This window comes from Protopterus annectens, chromosome 1.part0 (assembly GCF_019279795.1).
Source record: "Protopterus annectens isolate FY-2018-M chromosome 1.part0, PAN1.0, whole genome shotgun sequence".
NCBI lineage: Eukaryota > Metazoa > Chordata > Ceratodontiformes > Protopteridae > Protopterus > Protopterus annectens.
Window position 1 is genome coordinate 154,158,747 of NC_056725.1, and position 15,610 is coordinate 154,174,356.

General features: G+C 44.5%; 1 protein-coding gene across 3 annotated transcripts in view; it reads right to left on the minus strand.

The window, feature by feature from the left end:
- The window catches only part of CAPNS1 (calpain small subunit 1), an 855,931-nt gene that overhangs the window by 105,194 nt on the left and 735,127 nt on the right, over positions 1-15,610 (minus strand). For all 3 annotated transcript variants that reach the window (XM_044054119.1, XM_044054033.1, XM_044054195.1), the window contains exon 10: positions 12,255-12,313. In XM_044054119.1, coding sequence (XP_043910054.1) covers positions 12,255-12,313 — 59 coding nt within the window. The remainder of the gene's footprint in view (positions 1-12,254; positions 12,314-15,610) is intronic.

Genomic DNA, 15,610 nt, shown 5'->3' on the forward strand with positions numbered 1-15,610 from the left:
ATCTGCTTCTTTGTGGCCTGTCTGACACTGGAAAGGACCAATTCTTTGTAGGCCAGTTCCTGCTAAATCTGGGTGGCTGTACCTGTAAGAAATCCTTTACTGTTTGCATAGATTTCGCTTTGTCCTCCATTTTCTTCAATACCTCCTTAACACCAAATAAGGTATCGTGCTGTAATGGAGCATCTAATAATTTTGCTTCAACATGATCAGGCAGATTCTGTTCCTTTAACCAAGCATGTCTCCTAATGACAGAACCCATAACTGCGGCCCTGCAAGAGGCCTCCACAGAATCAAAACCACATTGCAATGTATGCTTTCTTACTTGTTCAGTTGCATGCAATAAATCCTGCATTTCCTTATTTTCTACACAATCAGAATTTGTCAACATTTTCTGTTTTAGCAGTGACATTAAGTATTGCTGATATTTAAGCATATGAAATTGACAATTTAAAGCTCTCACAGCCAAAGTAGCAGAAGTGTAACTTGAATCCCTACCAGAGGGGAAAGTTTTTTTTTTGCAGTAGAAGCCTTGACCCCTTTGGGACCCTGAGAAATAGTTTCTGGGTCAGCAGTAGGGTTTTTATAAAGAAATTTATGAGAATCTGGAACCCTGTAGTATCTGTCTGGTTTAACAGGGGCAGGGGGTAGAGAGTCAGGAGAAAGGCCGGACTCTGAAAATACATCTACGATGTCTAACACAGGGGGAATAGCAAGAGGCCTGTGCTGAGGTAGTAAAAGAATATCTAAGCCTTTTCTTTGATTCTGAGTAGTCTTGGCTCTCCCAGTGGAAGTGCTCCCTCATGGTATGCAGAGTTTCCCCAAAAGAATAATCCTCGGGAGGAGAGGCTGAAGGGATAGATTCTTCAGCATCAGAATCCTCATAGGGAGGAACAGAATATTCCTGTTCAGAAGAGGAGTCAGAGGAAATGGAAACCTGATCTGAAGATTCATATTCTGTTTCTTGCCTAGGCCTCTTGTCAGGAGGGGGTTGGGGACCCCTGATCAAGGTAATTAGGTCTTCGGCTATTTTGAGCATCTGTTTTTAGGCATGGAAGTCTGTGCAGGAAAATGCTGTACTTGTCTTTAGAACTGCTTTAGTCTGCTTTGGAAGCTGAAGTAGGCTTTACATACAACTGTGTAGGTCTGAAAACACAGTCAGAAGCAGATGCCTGCTCAGCGGCTCCGGACCCATCTGAGGGAATAGTTTCCGAGTGTCCAATACGTTGAGTATCCAGAGGCCTAGCTGGCTCCACGTGGGAGTAGTCAGTGGCCTGTGGCTCTGAGGTAGTGGGAGTCAGGGGCTGGGAAAGCGCCTCACTGAGAACCAGCGACTGGCTTAGCAGAAGCCTCGTCTGTTTTGGTCCCCCGATGCCTGTCTTTTTTCCTTGTGCTTTTTATTGACTCCGGTCGTCGGCCGTTCCAATGGCATTATGTAATTGAATCTTCGGCCAAAATAATGAAAAGCAAAATCGTACCAACGCTTAATAGTGCGTTGGTTAAATCTAGCACAAAACCAACAGCTAACAATGTTGTGATCAGGGCCTAGGCAAGGAATACAGTAAGAATGAAAATCCTTATGAGGTACTTGCTTCCCACAAAAAATACAATTGTTAACTTTTTCTGACATCGGTCTGGAGCAAGAAGAAAGTTTCCCCAACGGGGTACTTAGCTTTAATGAAGACTTCGGATCTGAAATTAGTTTTTGAAAGTCTCAGGATTCGGCCGACCGGCACTTGCAAACTGCTTTTTGCTTTGGGCACCGTGCTGCAAGAAAGTCGGAAGAAAATGGCATCGGCTGCTTCTTTTATACCCCTGGCGCACTGACATCAGGGAAAAGGTGACAGCAACCGACGCCGGACCTAGACTTTGGAATTCAGGCTGACTGCTGGTAGCCTGCCAGCAGGATAACCCAAGTGGAATGACTGCAACAGTGAAACACAATGATTATGATGACAGAGGGAAAGGTATCATGACTGTGCTGTAGACAAAATTGCATCTTCTCAAACTTCTGTTCTCATGCACTGACTAGCATGAAAGATAATGTTCTTCCAGGGAGTTCAGAAATAAACTAGTTTCACACTTAAGGATCCTTTAAAGCAGGCAGACCTTGCTACCTTGATTTGGTTCCGACTACTATTGAGCTTCACGCAGACACCCACCCTCAATATGATTACTAGTTAGTTTAAAATAGAACTACAATAAGATAAGGAAAAATAAAAACAAATCTATATGAAATGTGATTTTTTTTTTTGTAGTGGTAGGATGATGTTAAAACAGATATTCTAAATTATTTATGTATGATAAAAAGCAGACTTCTAATATGTAACTAACAGCCCTACAAATTAGAGGCTATTCTATCTGTAATTCAATAAATCAGTGTTTGAAGTCTTTTTTTTTGGTTACTTGGCAAAGAAACAAAATAGAGGGCAACTTTTGAAAGGAGAGGAGCAAAGGCAGTGGGACATTCATACACACAGCTTAACACCTTAGATTAGCAGTACCAACTCCAAGTCAAAAAATGAAATGTGGTTTCAACAGCAACTATTTCGGCAAAGATGAATTTCAATAGCTAAGTGACTGAACGTACAGTTGTGTACACTTACCATAAATGTAGATATTAGAGAGTGTATTCACTGTTGCAGTCATCACATTTGGGTTATCCCTGCCAGGGTAGCCCTCGGCCAGCCCAAAAACCAGAGACTTAGTATTTCTACATCGGTTGCTGTTGCTTGAGGACTGACGTTAGGTTGTCAGTAGTATAAAGTAAGACAACCGACGCAATTACATCAATTTTTCTTGCCCTGTCAAGAGCCCACAAAGTAGGAGGCCAGGTTCTGGTGGAACCCCACCAGTGGAAAATAAATACCAACATGTCCCTTACAATGAAAGAAAGAAAGAAAAAAAGGGGATGAGGGAAGGAAACCACGACTGCAACAGTGAATACACTTGAATATATACATTTATAATAAGTGTACATAACTGCATTATCTTAGTGTTTCACTGTTGCAGTCATCACATTTGGGTAGATTCCCACAGCTGAGGAAATGGGTGGAGGCAGTCAAGGAAGCTATGGGCTGGCTAGGATGCCCTACAAGGCTGCAGAGGCAAACCCTGCGCTGGATTTGGAGGAGAGAGACAGGTGGTAATGCTTGGTAAAAGTGTGAACAGATGTCCAGGTGGCAGTGTCCAGGATGTCCCTGGTGGGGACCCCTCTGAGGAAAGCTGCAGAGGTGGAGGCTGCTCTGATGGAGTGTGTCCTGACCCCCTTGGGGGGAGGCTTATGTTTGTAGCAGAAATGAATGCAGTGTGCTATCCATTTGGAAATGGTTTGCTTGGAGATGGCTTTGCCTTCTGCCCCTGTAGCAAAGCTAACCAGCAATTGATTAGACTTTCTGAAGTATTTAGTCCTGTCCAGATAGTATCAGAGTTGTCTGTGCACATCTAGAGAGTGAAGAATCCTTTCCCCTTGTTCTGGGGATTAGGAAAGAAGGTCGGCAAATGAATGGATTGCTTGAGATCCATTGAGAGCCACGCTGGACACCATCTTGGGCATGAAGGATGGGTTAGTTCTGAGGGATACCCTGTCTGCATGGAAGATGAAGGGTTCCACAGCCATGAGTGCTTGCAGCTCAGAGACTCTTCTGGTTGAAGTGATGGCCAGAAGGAATGCCATCTTCTAGGAGAGAAATTTTAGCTCTGCAGAAGCTGGTTCGAAAGGAGGCAGGGTGAGCTTTTCCAAGACAAAGTTAAGGTCCCAAGGTGGTGTTGGTGCTCTTCTGGGGGGGCCTCAAGTTGCTAGCCCCTCTGAGGAACACTTTGATCAGAGGGTGTGAGAAGAGGGGCTGCTCAGTAGGAAAATGAGCAGAAATAGCAGAGGCGTGAATTTTTATAAAGAAAGACAGACCACTGTAAAGCAGGTCAGCTAAGTAATCCAGGATGAGAGAAATGGAGGGTTGTCTGTATTGGCCCCCTTAGCCTGGATCCAAGTACAGAACCTTTTCCATTTATCTGCATAAGGACTTTCTGGTGCTAGGGCATCTGGCCTAACGGATCACATCCAGAACCTGTTTACTTAACATGGCGGATTGGTTCGGGGTTAGGAAATAAGCCAAGCTGCCAAACGGAGTGTCTGCAATTGGGGATGTATGAATTCCCCTTCCCTCCGGGTCAGGAGGTTTGGAATCTGAGGAAGATGCCATGGAGGCAGTGGGGACAGGCTGCGCAGCAAGGGGTACCAGTGTTGTCGGGACCAGTCTGGAGCTATAAGAATAGTCCTTGGTTTTTCCTCCCTGGTTTTGAGCAGTAGCCTGGGGATGAGAGCTAGGAAGGAAAGGCATAGACCAAGAGGTTGATCCAGGGGAAGGACAGGGCATCCACTTTCCATGCCATGCAGTGATGCTCCCCGGTGCAGAATTTTCTGAGCTGATGGTTGGTGTGGGAGGCAAAGAGGGCGACCCTCGGGTTTCCCATTTCTGAGTTATTAGGGTGAAGGTACTTCTGTTGAGCTGCCACTCGTGTGGGTCCAGTAGGTTTCTTGCTTAACTGGTCTGGCCAGAGAGCTGAGAGAACTTGGTAGGAATTGGGCTAACAGGTGTAGTTGCATGGAAGAGGCTGTGAACCAAAGGGTCATGGCCAGCCTGCATAGAGGACAGGAGTGAGTCCCTTCCTGCTTGATGATGTACCACATCACAGTGGTGTTGTCTGTTTTGATCAGGAGTACTCCCGGACAGAATAGTGGTTTGAAAGATATTAAGGCATGCTGCACAGCCATCAACCTTTTGACTGATGTGCAGGGGGATTTGCTGTGGGCTCCATTGGCCCTGTATGCACCTGTCGTCCAGGTGTGCACCCTAAGCGTAGTCTGATGCGTCTGTGGTGAGGGTCTGGGTGGTGGGGGTGGGGCAGTCCCTTGTTGTGGAAGTATGCTGTTGCCCACCAAAGAAATTCCTGTCTGAGGCAAGGAATTATAGGTAGAAGAGTTTCCAGGTCTTGAGAGTGTTGACACCAAAGTCTCTTTAGGCACCACCGAAGTTTCCTCTTATGCAGTCATGCATATGGAATGAGTAGTATGCAAGATGCCATGAACTCCAGAGCTTGCAGGATTTTCCTTGTAGAAAGCTGGGGCCTGGTGGCCAGTTGAGAGGAGTAGGCCATCAGGAAGGTGTAAGGTATGCCATCTGGATGCTGTGTCCAGACTTGCTCACAGGAATATTATTCTTTGGGTGGCACCTGTTTTGATTTCTTTTCGTTGATTGTGTACCCTAGGGAGGTTAGTAGTGTCATTACAAAGGCCAGGTGCTTGAGCAGCTTTCCCTGGCTGTCTGCCTGAATAAGGCAGTCATCTAAGTAGGGATAAATTTGAATATTTCTTTGTCTGCAAAAGGCAATGGCCGGAGACGGGCATTTTGCAGTAGGTAAGCCAAAGGGAAGCGCAGAGAACTGAAAGTGCTGAGATCCTGCCCTGAAGTGGAGATATTTCCTCCATGATTCCCTGATAGGAATGTGGAGGTATGCCTCTTAGATCTAGGGTGGCTAACCAAGCATCCTTGGACAGCATGGGTAGCAGCTGCTGGAGGGTGAGCATTCTGAATTTTGGGATCACCAGGAAGGTGTTTAGAATGGATAGATTGAGGATGGGGCACCAGGTGCCCTCTTTTCTGGGTACCAGAAAAATTCTGGAGAAAAAGCCTTGGCCTATCTGTTCTGCGGGAACGTGCTCCATCTGTTCTGCGGGAACGTGCTCCATCTGTTCTGCGGGAACGTGCTCCATCTGTTCTGCGGGAACGTGCTCCATCTGTTCTGCGGGAACGTGCTCCACCTGTTCTGCGGCGTGCTCCATCTGTTCTCGGGGAACGTGCTCCATCTGTTCTGCGGAGCGTGCTCCATCTGTTCTGGGAGCGTGCTCCATCTGTTCTGCGGGCGTGCTCCATCTGTTCTGCGGCGTGCTCCATCTGTTCTGGGAGCGTGCTCCATCTGTTCTGCGAGGCGTGCTCCATCTGTTCTGCGGAGCGTGCTCCATCTGTTCTGCGGGAACGTGCTCCATCTGTTCTGCGGGAACGTGCTCCATCTGTTCTGCGGGAACGTGCTCCATCTGTTCTGCGGGAACGTGCTCCATCTGTTCTGCGGGAACGTGCTCCATCTGTTCTGCGGGAACGTGCTCCATCTGTTCTGCGGGAACGTGCTCCATCTGTTCTGCGGGAACGTGCTCCATCTGTTCTTGGCGTGCTCCATCTGTTCTGCGGGAGCGTGCTCCATCTGTTCTTGCTCCATCTGTTCTGCGAGCGTGCTCCATCTGTTCTGCGGAGCGTGCTCCATCTGTTCTGCGAGGCGTGCTCCATCTGTTCTGCGGAGCGTGCTCCATCTGTTCTGCGAGGCGTGCTCCATCTGTTCTGCGCGTGCTCCATCTGTTCTGCGGGAACGTGCTCCATCTGTTCTGCGGGAACGTGCTCCATCTGTTCTGCGGGAACGTGCTCCATCTGTTCTGCGGGAACGTGCTCCATCTGTTCTGCAGGAACGTGCTCTACTGCCCTCAAGAAAGGAGGGAATGGATTTGGTTTTGAGACTCTGCCCACTGATTGGTGGTAGATCTGAGAACCGTTTTGGGGTTGTATGGGTGTGGAAGGAGAATTTATAACCCTGAGACACAATGTTCAGAACCCATTGGTCCTTGGTAATGGTGGCCCAGGTGCTTGTGTGAAACGAGAGTTTTCCTCTTAAGGGTAAGTGAAGGTGGGCAGAGGGGAGGTCAGGAGGGGCAGAGTCATTGCGAGTTCTTACCATAAGTGGGTGGCTTAGAACTCCCTGGTTTTGAAGTGGAGGTAGTCCACTGTTTAGACCTCTGCATTCCCTGGGGCTGCTTTCTGGGGGAGGGGGGGTCTGTTTCCACGGGGCCTAGACTGGGCCTGTCTACTCTGAGCAGGAAAGGACCAGTGCTTGGAGGGACGATGCCTGCTGAACCTGTAAGAAATCTTTAACCGTTTGCATAAATTTTGCTTTTTCTTCCACCTTTATGACCTCTTCTGCCTTAGTGCCAAATAAGCTATCTTTGTGCAAGGGGGCATCTAACAATTTAGATTTGACATGTTCTGGCAGGGGCTGTTCCTTAAGCCATGCATGTCTTCTAATGACAGATCCAGTGACAGTTTCCCTGCAAGAAGCTTCTAGGGTGTCAAAACCACAGTGCAAAGTGTGTTTAGTTACTTGACTTGCAGAATGCATTAAGTCTTGTAAATCTTTAGATTCTGCCCAAGCAGGAAAGGAAGACGTTCTTTGTTTACTGAGTTTCAAGGTATGCTGCTGATATTTAAGCATATGGAACTGACAATTTAGTGCCCTGATAAGCAAGAGTAGCCGAGCTGTATACTTTTTTACCCCCATCTGTCCAGTGCTCTGAAATCCGTCTGAGGGGGTGGGATTCTTACAGATTGCTTTTTCTCTTTTGGCCTTTGAGAAAGAAATGATCTCAGGGTCAGCTGTTGAACTTTAAAAAGATATTTCAGAGAGTCAGGGACTCTGTAGTACCAGTCTGGTTTTCTGGGCGCAGGAGGTAGGGTGTCAGGAGTCTAGCTGGATTCAAGGAAATCATCATCCACCACATCCAGGACTGGGGGGGATGGCCAATGGTCTGTGTTGGGGGGATGGCCAATGGTCTGTGTTGTGGTAGATTTAGGAATTCCCAGAGTCTCTCTTTAGAGTGAGGGTAGTCCTGACTCTCCCATTGGAAATGCTCTACTTAAGGTATGCAGGGTTTCCCCAAAGAAAAAAAATCCTCTGGGGGAGAGGCTGAAGGAATGGATTCCTCTGCATCAAAATCCTCATAAGTGAAGATGGGTTGCATGTCTTCATAGTCAGATGCATCAGATTCATCTGAGTCTTGTTCAGACAAAACTACTGGGAGCAGATCTCTATCCTTTTTGAGGGGGTGGCTTGGCTTCCCCTGATCAGCATAAGGTCTTTCACCACTTTAAGCATTTGAGACCGAGGTAAGGAAGCAGGTGCCTGAGAGTGGGTAGTCAGTTTCTTGGGTGTGGTTCGAACCCTGGGGCTAAGGAACTCAGCTGTTTTCAAAAGAACGGCAGTCGCGAAAGAAGATGTTGGTTTGTGCCAAGATTCAGTAGTGCAAAGGACTTCTTCGGAAGCTGGTGCCTGCTCAGCGGCTTTGGACCCATCCAAGGTAGAGACGACCGTAGGATCCTTAGACAAAGAAGAGTTTTGCAGCATACCGGACTCAGAAAGGGTCTCCATAGCGGCCCACAAATCAACTGATGCGGGCATCAGGGGCTCTGACAGCTCCTCACTGAGTACCACAGAACTGACTAGCTCAACGGAAGCATCGTCGGTAGGTTTGGACCTGTGCGGTCCGTCTGTCCTTGCCTTTACATTTTTTCGTAAGATCTGCTGTCGGATGGCTTACTGAAGCCATATCGGAATTCGAGGACTGTAAATGAAAATATCTGGCTACAATGACAATGGATAGTTCTGAAGTTGAACAAAGCACAGAAGCGACAACGGGGGATGTCATGGTCTGGGGTCCTAGACAAGTGACGCAGTAAGAGTGGAAGTCCCAGTGTAGTATTTCCTTTCCACAAGCAAGACAATTAACTTTTTCTGACATTGGTTCGTGCAACAAAAAAAGAATCCCTAATGGGGTATTTAGCTTTAGAAAACTTTGATTCGGAAACGAAAACTCAGGCAGCAGCCGAACTGCTTCTGCTTCAGGCTCCATGGCATGAAAGACTGATGTAATGGCATCTGCTGCCTTACTTTATACTACTGACAACCTGATGTCAGTCCTCAAGCGACAGCAACCGACATAGAAATACTAAGTCTCTGGGTATTCGGACCGGCCGAGGGCTACCCTGGCAGGGATAACTCAAATGAGATGACTGCAACAGGGAAACACAAAGAACACTGTGCAAAGGAAATTCCAAACAGGCAATAAGCAAAGGTAAAGGATGCATGCAGGACCAATTGGTGTAACTAAGGAAATGATTTTTTTTGAACTATGATACAGAATCAGAATCGTCTAGACATACTAAGGCCTTGCGAAGTCTAATTAAGGTGGCTGCCAAAAAAGCAACTACTAGAAAATAGAAATCAAAGTATAAACCAACTGTACTAGAAGTAGTGAATAAACTGACAAAACTGGAACTCGGATCTTTAGAAAAGGGTAGGAGCAGATTACATAGAAGTGTGCGAAAATTACATGCAGAGGAGGAATAAGGTTTAAAAGGTAGGATTTGAAAGAACTATTTAATGCTTGACTGAATGATTGGCTAGAAGTGATGTATAAATTATGCAACTAAAATGATGCCAATATGGTTTGTTTCCATTTTATATAAAATGTATAATTATTAAATCATGTAAGACACATAGGCAAAGACTTCTTAAACAAGAAAGGATGCACCTAGGACCATGGGAGTCATGAGGCAAAAACCCTAACCACTGTGCTAGCCATACCACCTTACAGTTGAACACAAGCACAAGTAATGCATTCCATTCTAAAATGCAGTCAATCATAACAAAAGCTCCATCATCAGACCATTAAAAAGGAAATGTGGTTAAGGATGGGTGACATTTTGAACTTGGTACAGAAGGTGGACTATATATCACTACCATCCCTTAATTTAAGGTGGTTTCAAAATAGACATCCAATAAGAAACCAAGTGATGTCTAAACCCAGTCAAAGGATGTGGTGATTATAAGCAGAGCTTTTGTTACAAGAGTAAAGAATGCCTAAAACCTGGACAGAAATTCTAGCTGACACTACATAGCAGGAAGGTTTAGACAACATTCATTCAAGTTAACTGCAGCAGTACTAAAGCGGTTAACTATTGCAGTTGATTTCAGCACATACTTAATTTTCACACACAAAAGGTACTTGTTCTACCAAACTCTAAATCCATGGAAACAATTACAGGATTTTGCCTGGGATTGGGTTTAACTTCTACACCATCTACAAGTCATCAAGAGACAAGAATAACATTGCAGCAAAAAGTGGCATGGAAATAAATTAACTTTTAGGTGTGAGACAGGACCACCAAGTGAGGAAAGGCTGGTAAAAACACAGCGGAGATGAAAATCTGTGCACGCATGTGTGCGTGTGTGTGTGTGTGTAAAAGAATGAGTGAATGGAGCGAAGCTTGAAGGACAGGAAGTGCACAGCATGAAATAAGTTGGGAGAAAGTTGCAAAGGTGATAATTAGTAGCCTGGTGAAAGACCAGATACAGGTAATATTACAGGAAGACGGGGGAGGGGGGGTCTCACAATTAGAAGCGAAGTTACAGGATTATGACATGAAAGATGAGCAGAAAGATGCAAGAATATGGGTTGGGTTGGACAGGGGAGGGTGACAGCTGCAAAGCTTAACAGGGGGATAGAGCCATTAATAAGCTTACCAGTGGGGTGAAGCTGTGGTCATGTGACATTGAAAGATATGCAGATCTACACATGACAAAGGTAATTTAAAAGAAGTATTCCAAGTGTACGCAGTATGGGTGGGAAGCAGGTTCATTGTAGGCACAAATACCCAAAAAGGGGGTGGAAGTAGTACTGTGAGGAGGTATGCAAATCTGCTGAACTACAGAGCAACCCCCATGGGTACCAAATACTTGACTGTGTAAAGAATGAGGGGTGGGGGAAAGCAGGAATATCCATGTAATTTACTACAGAGGTGCGAGGAAAAGTACCATAAAACAGAAGAGCAAACACCAAGAATAAAAGTCAAGCAAAGCTCTCATTTAACAGATACAGGCAACACAACAACCTTAAAAAGCGAGTCCAATGCTAAAAAATAACTTCAGACAGTTGCATGTAAGCAAGCAACTGACTTTCTTGATTTTTGTGTTTTTTTACCACTAGTTTTCATTGTATAAACATGTTTCTGGGGCTGTAAATTGTCGTGACAATTTTTCTTTTTTTGCAAACCACTGCCATTTTTTCAAAGCTATTAATAACTTGAGTTTTTATGCACACTAATAAACATGGATGGATATTTACTAGTGTTCTATTTTGATGTTTATGGTTAGCTAGTTTTTTTTTTCTTGATTGTAGTTCTCGTCACAAACCTGATGAAGGCTTTATTGCATCAGACAAAAGTATTTTAGTAAAGTCTTTTTACATACATGCTATGCTTTTAATACCTGATCTTGGAATATGGATTACAAACAGATAGGCAGTGTTTTCCTTAACTAGGATTTAGTTTGATCTCATCAGTAGTAGTGTGTGAAGGTGGGTACCTGATGCCATTTAAGTCCAAAGATGTCATTATACCGTCATACCTGGTCCTCAGACCAATTATAGAGTACAACACTCCTTTGTTATGTAGCTGAACCGTATGGAACAAATGGAGCATCCACAGTGGTTTCTTACAAAAAAAAACTGGGTAAACATGCCCTACATAAACATGCCCTACACATACTACTCCATAGCCCTTTACCTGTACTTTGTCTCCTACAGACTTCTGAAAGACCATCTATGACTAACCTACAAAGCATCTTCTGATCCCACTTTGATGGGCCTGTTGCACATCTGCAAAAAAGCACATCAGAATCAACCACTCTACGGACATAAACCTCATATGCAAATATAAATAGGACACTGAGGGACAAGTACGTCTCTTAGACCACTTCTCTGGAATAAGTTTCCCATCCATGTAAAGCAGATTTCTTCTTTAGTGCAATTCAAGTCTAACTTGGACCATTGGATGATTAATTGGAAATGCATCCATGGTCTGGCACCCATGTCTATTAGACACAGGCAGCCTGTAAATGCTGTCCCTCCATGCCCAAGTCTATGCATACCCCTAAAAATAACCCTAGGGTACCAAAACTGGCAAGATACATTTGGAAAGCATGAATAAGCTTAAAATTGCCCTCAGGGTTCATTAGTCTAGTAATCGCCTATGAATCACAGCTTGAAAGTTAATGAATTCAGCTAGGTTACACTATGTTTAGGTGCACTACAGATCAGCACTTTAGGGTTTTACACAGACTTCCCATTTGCCAAGCAGTGCTGCAAGGGAAAATTATTCACAGTACTTAACAGGTAACCAGCATGCAACTCCATAATCTCAAAAGTACTGGAATACTCTCAAAAACAGTCACACCAGCCTGTTCTACACAGAGCAAAAATCTCCCAACAGATGAGTACCTGTGCAAGGATTTGCAGACAAATTACCTTGAGAAAGTTGCAGAAAGAATTCCATAAATATGCATTTATGTTGCCCCCATCACTCCCAAAAGAAAACAATTACCTCTGGTAAGTTAGCTCTAATTGTTCCAGTATTGTTTTTATCCAATGCCTTAAAAGCTCCTGTAAAATAAACAAACCAAAATTAAGGCTTTAAGCAAAAATATACTATGCAATCATGAACGACTGTCAAAACATCAATGTCACTGCCACTCAAAAAATTTAGTTTCTAAATATTTGCATTCTTTCAGTAGCTTACACATTCCAAATGCTGCTAGTTAGATGTCATGACATCACTGAGCCACCTTCAGTAATATTACTGTAAAAGTCAAAGCAGTGGAGATGTTGGACATCAGGATACCTCCCTCCCCATGTTATCAAATAAAGGGAAGGTAAAATGAAATATCTAGTGACAAAGAACACTCAAAGGTCTAAAGTGGAGGGAAGCTGCCACAAGACCATTTCCTCTCTGGATACCTTAGTGGGCTGTACAACGTACTACATAGCTAAAGTAGTTTTTTCTAGGCAAAGTAACCATAACTGCAGACAGTATACTCACTGTTGCCGTAAAAGCTTACAGGGACTTGTTGCTAGCAGAGGCCAATTTTGGGACTTAACTTTCACAACTGTGCAATCTCTCAGAGAACAGGGCTGACACTAATTCTTGGAGGTCTTCACGTACCTGTTAAGTGGCACTTACACATGCCATCTTTTTTTCTTGGGCTCCAAGCAATGCATATAGCTATGCCTATGTTAAGGTCTATTGGTGTAGCTTACTGTAAAGATGCAGCCTCTGACAAGAGTCTCCTTAGGGAACCTGAATAAGGACAGGAGGGGAGCTAGGTACAGCAGTAAAGGGGAATGTAGTCTGTTCAGACGGCCTGAACTAGTAAAAGCATGCTAGTCACTGCTTATATTCAAACAAGACGGGAAAGGAGACTGGAGAGCTGAGGCGGGGGTTGAGGGAGAGAAGGGTGATACTTCAGAAAACAACCCACTGCTAGCGTGGAGCCAAATCCTGTGGGCCCTCAGACCATCCTCTACTCTTACTCTGCCATTTTCATTTCTTCATAGCCTTTCTATATTTGAGCAGTTTGCCTTTTTCCTGCTTCCAACACTAAAGTCCTTGCTTGGGAGTAAAATTTCCATTGTATTTACGAACAGGTGAGGATGAGAAGACTGATAGACAACACCGTTTTCTTCCTATTCTCTAGTTTGTAAATTTTTAAAATAGCTTGTAAGTATGGGGTCCCAACTGCATCTTCTCATCTAAGGAGCCTACACATTCTCAGATGAGGATTAGATTTACAGCCAATAATGTCTCTCAACTCTCCCTGTTGCAGCAGTGAAAAAAAAAGGTTATGTACTTACCATAAGTTGGAATCTGTGTTATCCAGTGTCTGTCTTTAAAAATGGACGGGTCTTTGATCCAACCTCGGATCCGAGCCGACAAAGTGAGCGACAGCTCCTAGGCTAGAGCTCCGCCCCTCCCAGGACTCTTGTTACCCATAATCCTCAGACTGAGTTTGCTAGATAAATATCTGGACAGTGACACTGTCCACACCCAGGAACAGCAGAACCAAACAGACCATTACTTCAAGAATTCCCTGGTTACCAGGAGGACGGTGGGTGGAAACGTGATTAATTATGACTGGATAGCAGATTCCAAAGTTACGGTAAGTACATAACTGTCTGTTGCTATCCGTGTCATTAGTGATCACGGATGGGTCAGAGTCCCCAGCTATCCATTACCCTGGCAGGTCTCAAGGAAGGACATACCAGAGCACAAAAGAACCAAACGAAGCTCCACCCTAGATACGAAATCCAACTTGTAATGTGTTATTAAAGGTATTGGGGTTTGACTAAGTGGCAGAAGCAGAAATGTCATCTAAAAAAGTTCTGGCCCAGAATGCTGAAGTAGCCACCGACCTAGCAGAATGACCTTTAATAGGCTTGGGAAGATACCTCTGACTGTTTTTGTAAATGTGAGCTATATAACGTAAAACTTACACTTTGGAAATGGCCCTGCCTTTCCCGGCCTGAGAGAAGGCTACAAAAAGCTGATCTGACTTTCAAAAATCCTCAGTCCTCTTCAAACAGAAACAAAACTGCCTATGTACATCCAGGCAATGTAGCCGATACACTCCTTTGTTCGAAAAGCTGGGAAAAAAAGACAGGAAGCTGAATAGACTGATTTAGGTTGGTATTTTTTCTCTGTTTATTTGCTAAGTTTTTCTGCATAGCTGCCTAGCTTGAGCATTTTCTGGCTTGTTAAACTTGATTTCTGTATTAGTAGCTGTATTTAGAGCACAACCAAAAGCTGTTTGCTGAATTTCCTGTTTGCACTTAATTTTAAATCTTTTTCTTAAAACTTGCATATTTTCTGTCCTTGACCTAGCACTCTTGTGTGGGGGTCATTTACTGCACTGTTATAACTTGATATTACTTGTGAACCTCTGCTATCTCTGTAAAAAACAAAAACAAAAAAAAATCTTGCTTTTTCCCACTTTTCTGAGAGTTAAAAAAGTTCAGTTACAGGCTTGCTGTTCCTGAACTGTTTGAAAGTTTCTGTGAGGCCATTTTTGCTTGGGCTGAAGGAGGGTCTCTGTTTATCAGTGGCAGTGACTAACATTGAGCAGCTTCCCTGCCCCCCGGAGAGGTGGTTACTGACTTGAAACTGTAGTTTTATTGGCCACTAGGGGTCATTTCCATAACTCCTTCATTTGTCCTCGGAGGAGTGGTTTAGGGCAGTGACTTGTGGTTTGTTGGCCAATTTGGGTCATTTCCTGTCTTTTCCAGCCCCCTGCTATAAAGCACGCTTTAGCGCGATTTAGCGCGGAGTTGCTACTGTTGCACACTAGGGCAGCGCCGGTTAAGCAGGTTTAAACTATTCGGGCTACCTAAAGTCCACTCTTCAAATTTTCCCTTAAAACTACCTTCCTCGAACTATACTACTGATCTAATCAGCGTATCCTATAATTAAAAAGATCATCTCTACTTGACTCCAAGTAGACTATTCTCTATCTGTTAAACGTAGCACTTGCTCCTACAGTACTTATTACCTTGATACGGCACTCTTGTCATAGATAGTACCCCAAAAAAGGCAACCCCCCATTTCTCGGTCACCCACGTCCCCCGGAATCTTTTTAAAGTTTTTTTGTCTATTCCTTCTAGCATGTCGAGGGATCAGTTGCTAGTGTCCTCTCCTGCTCAGCTGGTGAACCTGGGAATATTGAGGCAATGTTACAATTGCCTCATGTACCTGAACAACCCTCTCCTCCTCCCACAAAACACAAATACATGCGAGAGATGCAACTACACGGCCAAACTGGAGGCTGAGCTCTCTCAACATAGGACTGGCAAGACCAGTCAGGAGGAGAAGGTTACCACACACACTATAGACCCAGTCTCACATATTAC